The sequence below is a fragment of the Priapulus caudatus genome, unplaced genomic scaffold (genome assembly GCF_000485595.1).
Source record: "Priapulus caudatus unplaced genomic scaffold, Priapulus_caudatus-5.0.1 Scaffold1532, whole genome shotgun sequence".
NCBI classification, from domain to species: domain Eukaryota; kingdom Metazoa; phylum Priapulida; class Priapulimorpha; order Priapulimorphida; family Priapulidae; genus Priapulus; species Priapulus caudatus.
The window spans coordinates 24,812-37,815 of NW_014578593.1; the positions used below are offsets into that span (position 1 = coordinate 24,812).

General features: G+C 42.4%; 2 protein-coding genes and 1 long non-coding RNA gene across 3 annotated transcripts in view; 1 reads left to right on the forward strand and 2 right to left on the reverse strand.

The window, feature by feature from the left end:
• Positions 1 to 921: 921 nt before the first annotated feature.
• LOC106816923 lies at positions 922 to 2,184 on the reverse strand. Its single transcript, XR_001394957.1, has 2 exons — positions 2,001 to 2,184; positions 922 to 1,716 (listed from the first exon to the last, which is right to left on the reverse strand). It is a non-coding gene; the product is annotated as an uncharacterized LOC106816923 (long non-coding RNA).
• A 386-nt stretch (positions 2,185 to 2,570) lies between these two features.
• On the reverse strand, positions 2,571 to 10,236 carry LOC106816920. Its single transcript, XM_014821562.1, has 2 exons — positions 9,840 to 10,236; positions 2,571 to 2,682 (listed from the first exon to the last, which is right to left on the reverse strand). Exons 1-2 carry the CDS (start codon positions 10,082 to 10,084, stop codon positions 2,571 to 2,573), a joined length of 357 nt encoding a protein of 118 aa, XP_014677048.1. The 5' UTR covers positions 10,085 to 10,236.
• Positions 10,237 to 10,463: 227 nt separating this feature from the next.
• The window catches only part of LOC106816922 (signal recognition particle subunit SRP68-like), a gene marked incomplete in the record, with an annotated part of 21,913 nt that continues 19,372 nt past the window's right edge, over positions 10,464 to 13,004 (forward strand). Inside the window, 3 exon segments of the mRNA XM_014821564.1 lie at positions 10,464 to 10,563; positions 11,642 to 11,708; positions 11,804 to 11,817. Coding sequence (XP_014677050.1) covers positions 10,476 to 10,563; positions 11,642 to 11,708; positions 11,804 to 11,817 — 169 coding nt within the window.

Here is a 13,004-nt window from a genome sequence, read left to right on the forward strand (position 1 = left end):
GCAACATCGCCCGCATGTCAACGCAACATCGCCCGCATGTCAACGCAACATCGCCCGCATGTCAACGCAACATCGCCCGCATGTCGACGCAACATCGCCCGCATGTCGACGCAACATCGCCCGCATGTCGACGCAACATCGCCCTCATGTCGACGCACATCGTCAACACTGTTTCACGTGACTGATGTTTACTTTAATTACAGCGCAGGTAGTCGTGACTACGCTCATTCACAAAATGCTGCTCACTTGTTTACACGTGTCCTTGAACATCATCAGGCCACAGAGCATCTCTGGTAGTGATATGGGTATCTTTTTCAGTCTGTCGCCAAACACTTGCAGGATCTTTTGAGCCTTGTCGGTCATGTCTGGCCGGTCGAGGAACGACGCCAGTTTAACAAGGTTGCTGACGGCAACAGAGTTAGAACTTGGCTCAGCACCATCCTGGTCTAAACAACAGATAAACACCAGCGTAAACAACACGTAAACACGAGCATAAACAACAAGTAAACATGACCGTAAACAAAATTGTAAACATGAGAGTAAACAAAACTGTACACATGAGAATAAACAACACGTAAACACAAGAATAAACAAAACTATCTACCTTTTATTTACTCTCTCCCTCTCTCCCCTAATCACCCTCTCTCCCTGTCTATGTCTCTCTCTTGCTCATAGAAGGTATGATGTGGGATGGCAGTGATCCAGTGATAACATCGAACATGATTATTAATGAACATTATAATACGCTGCTCGACAACGCAGACGACAGGTAGGTAGTAGAAATCGAACAATCCTCAGATTATCTATAGCTGCCGATATGAATCAAGATTACATCACGCATGTCATCCACAAATGCATGAACACTCCATTAGTCACGGCTAAACCACGAGTTTCACCTATACATGACAAAAATACCATCTCTTTCTTGACTACGTTATTTACTGTGCAAATTCCTAGCAAGCAACAGCAACATCAGCAGCAGCAGTAACAGTAGCAGCAGCAACAGTAGTAGCAGTAGTAGAGGCAGCTGACTGTGAGGCACTGGGCTCATATTTATAGATCGTTGATCACGTAGAAATATGATTAGACATATACGATAATAAAAGACAAATGTAACTCGCCTAATAATATGTGGCTAAAACGTAACATGGATTAGCAGCGCCACCTACAGCCACACAGCGACAGCAAGTTACAGCCTGTCTCTACTCCTGTTACGTACAGCACACATCTACTTATCTATGCAATTAAATCCAATTAGAATCACTGCGGCCTCATCAGATACTAATTAGAGAACACGGCCATAATCCTATACAGAAAACTGTCAACTAAAGAAGGAATTATGTCGTAAACATTAAATCTCTCCAGAGATAATAATGGTGAGATTACCGAACATATTCTAGTGAAGTTCATTAGAGTCATAAACTTACTGATGTATGCACGCTACACATTACAGTAATCCATTAGCCACTGCCTACTGTTCTAAATTCCACTGCTTTATCATGGTATAAAACATTCTTGTGAAGCCGAGTCAATTGTTTCACATAGTTGGAGGACTGATCGATGATTGATCGATGATTGATTGATTATTACTGATCATTAGTACTGTATGAGAAGTTTTTCCAGCTCTTGAGGGGTGGTGACAGGCAGTGAGCATGTGTTGTTGTGGCAAACATAAGCTGTAGCCTTGCCATCTATTTTCTGTAGATTCCCCAAAACCTGTAAGCCACACAGAATGGAAGTAAATTGTTAACGAAGGATTAGAAGTCAGGACAAGACAAGGATGAGATGAGCTTAACAAACTATGACGTTACTGATGGCAGATGCTCCATCTAACCACCCTGTCCTCTTCACTCACGTCTTACGAATCCAAGCCAATCACACTAATGGCCCTCGTCCCAACAACCGCGAGACATAGAGCATAAGCAAGACAGAATCACTATTATATTCTTTAAATATATATTTTTATAGATGAATGATGTGGTGCTTGCCATCTCGCTTACCTTCAGTCTTGCAGAGAGCAAGCTGTCAGGTTTAGCTTCATGTAGAATGAGTGCTTTGTTGGGGAGGAAGTGAGAGTGAGCGGCAAGCAGTAACTCCTGTGTATCTCCTTGCTCTCTCTCTCCGACCACCACTACCTACACACACACAACATCGCCCGCATGTCAACGCAACATCGCCCGCATGTCAACGCAACATCGCACTACTGCGGTGACTCTGTGGTGGAGTGGTGGGATTCTAGTAAACCCTGTTAGTCCCAAATGTGTTCACATACACGCCGAAACAGTGGAATGCACAGGGATGGTATCGGGAACCTTCTCAAAAGAATGTTCGTTGGGATCGTTATGAAAGTTGCCACGAGATGGCGCATACGTTTAAGTGTCTTCAGATTAAAGATGGAATGGAAGCTCCCATCATACGTAGTAGCAACAACTATTTGCAAGACAGAATAGGTAAGCACTCATCCATTTACTATACATTTTACTACAACATTTCTAGTCCCATATATAATTTAAGTAAAACTCCTTAGCTGTGGATAAACCTGCAGTTCTGTCTTTATCGTGTAAATGTACTTACCGACTAATTTCATGGTTGTGTTCGTCCACGAACTTGAGCACAACCATTTTATCTTTCTTCCTGTTAGCACTGACCGACAACTCAGATGGGCATTCCGTCTTAAAAGACCTGCAAGTAGAAAAATTAAAACAAAATTAAAAATCAAAAGCAGCATGTGCCTGCCAGTTCACATCCCAGAGTAATGTACAGCGTATGTGACATTTATGCACCAGCAATTACTAGTGCAAGTACTCCAAAAATTTGCAGACAAGATGAGTCACTACTAGTACTTGTACATGTATCCTACTATAAATTGACGAATTCCAGTCTGTGTATCTGTCTGTGTGTCTGTGTTCGCTTATGCATTTCCACACCGCTTAACCGATCTTGACCAAACTTGGTGGAAACATTCTACGGGTCATGGGGAGTTGAACATATAATTGAAGTATTTCAGGGTTGTCTGTCTTTACAAGAAGTAAATGATATATTTAGCTTACAGATAAGATCTCGTAGTGTGACATCCGTATTTTTCAATATGGCGACCTTCACTAATGATCGCATTTAGGCCTAGACATCCACTTAGTATCAGGCAAATTTTATAGCATTACATATATTTCCCTTGCCGATTAACAAATAAAGGATTAGTTGTTAGGTTGTGCTGAAGTCAAGTAGAATGATGGCAGTACAGTGACAGCAAAATGAAAACTCAAATCGAAATGTCACAGTAGGCTTGATTCTCAGTTTATGCACGTGGCAAGAATTATCGCAACAAATATTGTATATCGTAAGGCGGATACGATACAATATATCATATTGTATCATCCTGACAATACGCATCCCAACAAATTAGTACATTTATAAGTTAACTATCTGCAGTATTAGTATGGCCGCGCAGGGGCTGAAAATAGTGGTTAATTATTGTGGGTCCCGGACCTTCCAGCAGAATTTTTGGAAGGTCCGATGAGACTAGGCAGGTCCCATCCCAACTAAATTTCAAACTAATAGGTCATACTGTGCCGATTAAGATACTGTCCTGTTCATATCTTACATTTGTTATAAGTATAACTTTAATAGTTTAAAGAATTTTCTTAACATTTTCATCACAGTTATAGTGATTGGACATTTTGAGACATTGGAAGGTCCATCAGACCTTTCATCCAAAAACTATCCAGGTCCCCACATAGAAATGGAAGTTCCCAGTCTCGGGGCCAGATTTATCATTGCTTCTCAGCACGGCGGGCTGGCGTAAGCGGGGCGTAGGCATGCCGTGCCGCTTAAGGATACTCTCCACGTTGTGCATGAAATTTTATCGAATTTTCGTTTTCAACTTTATTCGATGGCTAACACTATGTGCTACCTGTGTACATGCTCATGTCTCCATATAACGGTACATGTGAACCGTCAGAGCGTTTTTGCTTGCCCACGTACATGTGTAGTAAGCAGCGGCTGACGTCATTATGACGTCAGAGACATGATACAACCACGATATTCACTTGTAATAAATAAGCCAGTATCATTCAGCGTCAACCCTGCTACAGCTGTCATTACATGTATTCGTGTACATTCATTCCAATTTATTGGTGTCAGTTAGTCATGGATATGTCGCAGTAAGTACTAACAGTAGATATATCACATACGTTCACCCATTTTGCACACAGGCGGTCACTCATGGTGAAAAATAGAAAAACCCTCATTTCTCCGTTTCGATTTCTGACATAGTAGCCGATGTATAAATGGATATTTCTCTGTGATTACAACTCGGATTAATTTAATTTTACACTCGTTTTAATGGTAACATATTGTGGTAAAAAAGCGCGTCAGGGATTGTTATTAAGTGCCGTACTTTATTAGTTATGCCTCTTTATTCGCTAAAATTTTCTATTTTAACACACAACTTGATTTTTAAGCAGTTTTCTCGGTAAATATGAAAATTAAAGAAAAATCCTGACGCGCTATTTTGGTCCATATTGTGCTTAACATGTGGCAAAAATTTTGTATCCTCACTCTTTCTGGTAGTTGAGAAATATATCCAAAATACCATTTTTACATAAAAATTCAAAATTTGTGTGGTAACATAATTAGGTGCTGGAAATTTCATGAAATTTTTTGACCTGAGCATAGAGATATATCTCCTCTATAAATAAATCAAGTGATTGATTCGATTCATTCGCCAATAAACGTTTAATCTTCACTAGAGCAATACCCATGCACAACGTGGAGTATCCTTAAGTCAGTGCGATTCATCAAACCAATTAGCCTACGTCAACGTAGCCCGCGCATACATAGCGATTTAAGTTGCGATTCATTAACGCGCTACGCTGACGTCCACTGTGACTGTGTATAACTCTCTGTCGTAGCTGCACTGCGGTGTGTATAAAAAGCGTGTTTTTGCACAGTCAATGCCTATAATGTTGTAACAAAAGGTGTTTGTTCACACCTACACTAGTTTATGACACCTACACTAGTTTAAGGCTGGTGGTTGGAACCAAAGACTTTCTGTTGACATCGTGCTTAGACAAGCATCCAAGTATGCTTTTCTCTTCTTTGTGAGAGTAATTTCCATGGAAAAGGGTGCAAATAGTACATAGTCTTTATTCTCCTAGAAGATGCAATTGAGAGATGGGGCTGTGCCAGGCTGGGTCAGACTCTGGGCTGTGCCGTGTTGATGACATCACGAGCTAATACAACATAGGTATTATTAGCTCAACCATTAAAGCCTCACAATGCGCATCCAAACGCTGAAATTTCTCCAGTACTAGACTAGCAACTACTTTGTGGCATGCATAATCACACTACCTTATGACAAAATAAACTCTAGTTCCTCCCATTTGACTGCGCGTTCCCAACAAGAAAGAGGTGCGAAATCAGGTAATCAGAATGAAGGGCAGGGTGTGTGTGGGAACACATGGAGGGCAGGGTGTGTGAGGGAACACATGGAGGGCAGGGTGTGTGAGGGAACACATGGAGGGCAGAGTGTGTGTGGGAACACATGGAGGGCAGGGTGTGTGGGTGTGAACACATGGAGGGCAGGGTGTGTGAGGGAACACATGGAGGGCAGGGTGTGTGAGGGAACACATGGAGGGGAGGGTGTGTATGGGAACACATGGAGAGCAGAGTGGGTGGACACATGTAGGGGAGGGTGGGTGGACACATGTAGGGGAGGGTGGGTGGACACATGTAGGGGAGGGTGGGTGGACACATGTAGAGGAGGGTGGGGAGGGAAGGGTAGGGTTTCGGGGGGTGGGAGTGCACTCACATCTGAGTCACAGTGCCGTGTTCGTGGTAACAGCTGCGTAACAGAACACCACCTTCCTCTCGGTACATGTGCGTGCGAACAAACCGCGCCGCTAGCACTGCCCTCTGGATGTAGTCGGTGTCATTAAGGGCCTGCCCTGCACGAGCGTATCCAGATATCATCAACCCTAGAGAAAGACACGTCATGTGTAAGATTACTCTTCAACTACATACCATATACATCATCATTGATCTATCACTGACTGAAACATCCAAGATCCAGTCATTGAACAATGCGATTCCTATGATTGATCTAAAATGATGAGTGCCCTCTAAAGGTTACCATTCCAACTAGTGACCATCTTGTCATCTAGGTGTGGGGGCGGCCGCTGCTTTCTCTCCTTAAACAGCACGTCACAGCATTGCTGCAGCAGCTGCTTCACTGGCGCCACCTCTAGGTTGAAATGTGAAGCTGTCTCTTCAAGACTTCCTTTCACAATTAGCACGTTCTTGCCCTTTAGTTCATCATGTGGATCCTAATAATGAAGTATAACAATGCATGATAACAATGCTTGGTAACAATGTAGCATTATGAAGTATGTAAAGCTGGGTTTACACTGACGATTTTGAGTTGCCGAATTGTACGAACTTCACATCGCTTTGTATTGGCGAATTGGCAAATTGGGCCAACTTCCCAACGATCTACCAACTGTTCTATGAACTGTGCAGCGCGTTTACACTGACGACTGCGAGTTGGCCAACTCGATTGAGCAGTCAGCGTCGACCGCGAGCGTACGCGTGGGGCGATGAATATAAGCATTATTGCAGGTAAAAATTCACACCAGGCTTATCACGTGTGAGAGATTTGTGAAGCTTATTAAAAGGCATTTGACAGTTTCTGTCTATTAAATATATGTTGCAGAAATCAGAATATGTATGAGAACGAATCTATCTGTCATCAGAGACATCAGCGCAGATGCCAGACACCATATACATGTACATGTACACCATGTACATTGCTGCACTCGGCCATTCAAGCGCACTCACAATTTCTTTTATCGCTTTCTGCCTCTTGTCCCGGTCTCTATATTCAGCCTTGTCTACACGCCACAGACATTCAGCCTTCTCATATAAAGTATATTGAACTATATTCTCATATAAAGTATATTCTCATATAAAGTATATTCTCATATAAGTATTCTCATAAGTATATGAGGAGGTTTGCCTTCGATTCATCGAAGCATTCCTGGACAGTTGACAAATTTTAGACACAAGACGAGGAAAACACTTCTATGGCACCAGAGATAGGTTTCTACAGTGAACCACTGGCTGCAGTATCACGTCGACCCGCGCACACTACATCAGTGCCGAATTTAGGGGGGTGCATTGGGTGGCTACAGCTTTTGCAGCTTTTTTCACAATTCCAAGAAAGAATTTTGCTGTTGCCCTCATCCCCGCGGTGGTCACCCCAACACATTCAATAATGAACCCGACCTAAACAAAGCCCAGTGACACCCATCATGGTTTAGATGCTTACCATCCTTCATGCGTAACAATATCGCCTCATCCTCCTTGTTGGTGAAGTAAGCTCCTTGCTCGCTGTCCCAGAACGCGCTGTCCTGTGTGTCCTGCAGCTTCTCTGCCCACCGCAGCCACTCTTCCTCGTAGCATCCCTCGTACAGGTCGAGCAAGCCTCGGATGAGGAAGCTGTAGTCATCCACAAACGCTTCTATCGGCTTCGCACTAGAAACACGAGAGCAGTAGTCTGTATCAGTCACATCTGTATCGCTGATACCTTGTTACTGTTAATGGCAGCGTAACAACCCAGCTTAGGGGTCATGGTGGGGATGTGTGAATGAATAAAGACAGGGCAGGGTGTGGGTGGGAACACATGTAGGGCAGGGTGTGTATGGGAACACATGTAGGGGAGGGTGGGTGGACACATGTAGGGGAGGGTGGGTGTGGGAACACATGGAGGGCAGGGTGTGTGAGGGAACACATGTAGGGCAGGGTGTGTGAGGGAACACATGGAGGGCAGGGTGTGGGTGGGAACACATGTAGGGCAGGGTGTGTGTGGGAACACATGGATGGCAGGGTGTGTATGGGAACACATGGAGGGCAGGGTGTGTGAGGGAACACATGGAGGGCAGGGTGTGTGAGACAGGCGCCAACGCTAACTTGTTTCAAACAACATAACATCGACTTGGTTTGGTGACGTCACATGTTTCTATCTTTGCTGCGCCCGTACCGCTGTACCGCGCCACCGCTGCACGGTTGCTTGGAGATTGGGGAAACTGTCAACAACATCGAAGAATTTCAACAACATTGGAGGTATTTTCAAAATACCTTTTATAAGACAACGCGCAGTGAAATTGGAGGAGCTAGAGTTTATTTTGTCATAAGGTAGTGTGATTATTCATGCCACGAAGTATTTGCTAGTCTAGGCTGTGCGACTGATTAACGTTAATTTATGTTAAATAACAAAAAAATATATTATGTATTATGATGTTTTTATTAGCCTAGGAATTTGTTTTATCGTAGTTTGTAGCATATTTGCCTGTATGATCTACGATTATCTGTGCAATAAACTTTATTTGAATTTGAATTTGAATTATTTGAATTTGATTGTCTATACATACAGTCTATACAGTCTATACGGTCTTCTGACCCTAGCAAGACCGTTTCTTGGAGCTATAATGTCATGATAACCATTGCTCGGCTAAGGTAAGTTGCCTTAGTTCAATAGTTGGCTTGTGTCAAGCATGGTTTATTAAATTATACATCCAAGAATCGGGGTCCTATACCGTAACCGTTGGCGTTAGACCGAATATTATTCTGTCCCATATAACCTTTTTTATATTTTGGTGAGGGTTATTGGACCCCCAATAACCCTCCCCAAAATATAAAAAAAGGTTATATGGGACAGAATTATTCGGTCGACTCTACCGTAACCGTATACACTAATCTATACAGTATACCTAAAGACTGTATTTGCTTCAACCCCCTCACAGGAAAAATGGGTTAGCTACGCTCCTGGTTATAACTTATAGTAACTTACTTAGTAACAATAAAGGTTAGTAAGTAACTGATCAAAGACATTGCATAGACTAGAGAATAATTATATTATCTACTATAGATAATGTCACATAACATTTTCACGCCAACAGATTTCATTTCCGTAGAACAGTACGCCGTAGAGCCCAACTTGGTATTAGGATAGATAGATAGATTTATTATATCAGAGTACAGTAAGCAGTAGATTGGCCCGACGGTCGGGCGAATAGCCAGAATACCCTATTGGCCCGACGGTCGGGCCTAGCGTCGCTCGCTGGGGTCAATTTTCTTGGGCAACCAGCATTCTAGGTTATCTATCTATTTCTATGGAATTTACCCCCCCCCCCAAAAAAATCGTTATGCATAGAATTTAATTACTGTACTATTACTTAATTTTTTAGTGTGTAAGATATCAATATTATTATTAACACTTTCAAATATGAACAAATTATGCCATGTGATTTTGACTTGTATACCGAACACAAAACTAAACAGGAGATAATTTCTTGACTTCATGATCAATTTTCTGACTAGTTTACAAAATACAATGTTATCAGGTTGGTAATCTCACCAATCGCCGATAAATGATTTCAAATCAATATTTAAAAAAAATGGGATTGATTAAAAAAACAATTTCAATAAAATTTTAATTACTTACAATGCAATGGTGCAAATCCACTTTAGGCACCTTAGGTATCATGAAGTGATGCACAGGTTTCTGTGTATCATCAACTGATGCACAGACTCCGTATATCTAGGAATGATCCTTAAGTTGTAACACACTTCGTGATACCTAAGCCTTAAGCTTATGACTTAAGGTTAGGGTTAGGGTTAGGGTTTTTACATCATTCCTAGATATACGGAAAGTCTGTGCATCAGTTGATGATACACAGAAATCTGTGCATCACTTCGTGATACCTAAGGACCTAAAGTAAGGTGCCTAAAGTGGATTTGCCATTGGTAATTTGGTATCAAACACCGATTTTAGGCTCATTTACCTCTGATTCGGGCGAGTTCCTCTTCCGTTTGTCCTGACGTCTCCACCATGTTTGCACCTGAACCGCACAAATCTGTACACGAAACGATCGGGGTACTTGGTTGTGTTTGGTCCAAGTTTCGCATTTTCTGATGCTACTTTCTTGCAATCATCTTTGACAAAGAGTACGCTGTGCTGTTCAGAATAGTCTCTGATTGCATCGTTCAGTTCATCAAACGAATTGTATTCATTGCCCACTTGCAACATCCTCGGTTGTGTTTCGGTGATTCATTAGCAAACGGGTGCCTATTGATCGCGTGCCACTTCTTTCAACGATATATTCAATAGATTATCGCTAATAAAGCGAATATTGAGCCTACACAACGAACAATAACATGATAAACAATGGAAGCAGTAACGAGGAGGACGCACAACTAAAGATGGCAATATCGCGAGATCTCGCGCGAGGATAAACTCTCGTAGACTGGTTTATATCCTTATAGACAGATGCAGAAAGCCTGTCGGGCGAATAGCTAGCCTTGCTTTATTCGCCCGACGGTCGGGTCTATAGAGAACGGTTTCTTATTCGCCCGACCGTCGGGCGAATAGTCACTTTCACCCCGTAACGTGCTGCCACCTAGTTGTCGGAGTTATCGGCATGGCTGCAAAGGGTGAGTTGGCAGCGATGGAAAAGAAAGAAAATACGGAAAATGAAGAGCCCAAGAAAGAGCAGTTTACTCTGGAAAGTATCCTCTCAATCGTGAGACTATAATTCGTAGTTTCATAAGTGATTCTGTTTGGTTTTTGTTTCATCCGGTCGTACTAAGTCTAGCCAGATGGCTGTGATCGGTGATCCGTTTCTCATTCAATTCAACCTGCAGCATTGCCACTGGCACTGCATACTTCTGTAGACATAGTCACATAAATTTATGCAGTAGAGAAGGTATGTGTATGCAAAACAGGATTAACTTATTCTCAACATTGTCTGATTTTCTCGTGGTTTGGTTTTACACAGAAGAAGTTCGATCCAGGTTAGGTTCAAATCAAGATTTTCGGTTTAGAATGGTTAACCCTGCTGTAGCTAAGCTGTTAGTGTTAGTGTTACATGACCTATTACTATTAGTATTAGTATTAAATTTCTTGGTTACACACTTACTAGCGCTATGGATGACCCTAGTTACATTAAGTTTGATTATTTGATACACCATTTATCACATCAATCATCATATCATATATCGTCTTGTTCAGCTGTTAGGTTAGTTGTAGGTGTTATGTTTATGCAGACAGGTAAAATTGTTCGCTGTGGCTATATGCCTGGCAGCCGGGCACGGTTTTCGATTTCCTAAATGCCCGGCAGTTCCTAACCCTAACCCTAACCCTTGTTTACTTGAGATAACGCTGCAAATTAAAAACTGGCGGGCATTTAGGAAATCGAAGACTGTGCCCGGCAGCCGTCAGATATATGCCGGCTGCCGGGCATATAGCCACTCTGAAAATTGTTGGACATTCTTTTGATTTATGTAGGTATAAGATATAACTAAGTATCGACTAGTTACTCTGTGGACTTACAGATTATGCATAGTGGTAAACTAGCATACATATAGGCTAGTACTATCCATGATATCTGTAGCTTTCCTCAGCACTTCTTCTACACAGCTACAGCTGCACTCAGATGTAGAGCTCTGTAGAAGCTCACAGTCACACAGTGCGAGCACACAGGCATCAGTGAGCTGTGTTTGATATAGTCTCCTGTGTGATTAGTACTTTGGTGTAAAGCACAGTGTGTGTAGTGTGGCGTAGATTCCTTAATGGCCGTCATCGCAGTATTGGTCGTAGTGAGAGATGCACAGCAGCAGCATGGACTCAGACACGGAGATTACCATAGATACAGGTACGCCTGCATGCAGCCGTCGTCAGCTACACACGCATTACTGCTCCAGTAAACATGTAAACAATACTAAACATGGTAATTGTTATTGTGTGTAGGAGTTACTGCACCAGTAAACATGTAAACAATACTAAACATGGTAATTGTTATTGTGTGTAGGAGTTACTGCACCAGTAAACATGTAAACAATACTAAACATGGTAATTGTTATTGTGTGTAGGAGTTACTACACATATAAACATGTAAACATGGTAGTTGTTATCTTTATTGTGTGTAGGAGTTACTACACATATAAACATGTAAACAATCTTAACCGCTTGATCGTACGTGCACGATATTCGCTACATTGGGGGGGATCGTCAAGAACGAGTTGGCTGTCGAAGCGGGGTCCAAAGGTGAAAGGCAAGAGGTGTAAAAGAAGGGGAACACTTGCACTCCTTAATTAAGGTATAGGGGGAAATGCAGAATTGCGGCACAAATGCTAAACGCTCGACCTAGCTCGTGATAGTCGGGTATTAGGCATCATGGTGAGGAAAAGCCATCACTGTGCCGGAAAATAAATAGCGATGGGTCAGGTCAAACGGTCAATGGCAACAGGGCTAGATTTAGACATTTTCTGAGGACATGCGACGGAGCGATTGAAAACACTTTTTGTTTCAGCGGTGACCCTATGCATTTTGCATATTGAAAGGACCATTGAAATCTACTTCTGCTACATGCCGAAGATAATTGGTCAGATAACGTTTTGACCGGCTCAGACGGAGAGGGGGGTTACAACATGGATTTGTTGAGCTGTCTGTTAGAAAGAATTTGACTGCCGGGGTTTGCTTAGAGAATCTATACATACGCCTGGATGTACGAGGCTAGCAATGTCACAGTGAAATTTCAAAAGCTAAATTGGTTTAAGAGGGTTTCTGCGCCTTAATTTCGTAATAATTTATATGCTATTACTGTACTGTCAGTCACTGTTAGCATGTAACGTAGCCAGCCTGGCTATGGTGCATGTGTTGTGGTACAGTGGAGTTTTGCCTTAATTGTTACAGGTGAGCAGCTCTCTATTGCCAGCCTGTAGGCTTGGCGTGAGGTAAAGATGGATGAGTGCTTACTCTATTCTGTCTGCAGATAGTTGTTGCTACTACGATATGATGGCGAGCTTCCATCGGTTTAACTGCTTGAAGACACTTAAACGTACGCGCCATCTTCGGTGGCAACTTTCATAACGATTCCCAAGAACATCTTTTGAGAAGGTTCTGATACCATCCCTCGTGCGCATTCACTGTGTTGCGGTGTATGTGAAAG

Coding starts and splice junctions, on each gene's coding strand:
- LOC106816920 (XM_014821562.1), bottom strand. CDS start 10,084: ATGTTGCAAGTGGGCAATGAATACAATTCGTTTGATGAACTGAACGAT. Junction 2,683..9,839: donor GGAACTCGCCCGAATCAGAG/GTAAATGAGCCT, acceptor TTCTACTTGCAG/GTCTTTTAAGACGGAATGCC.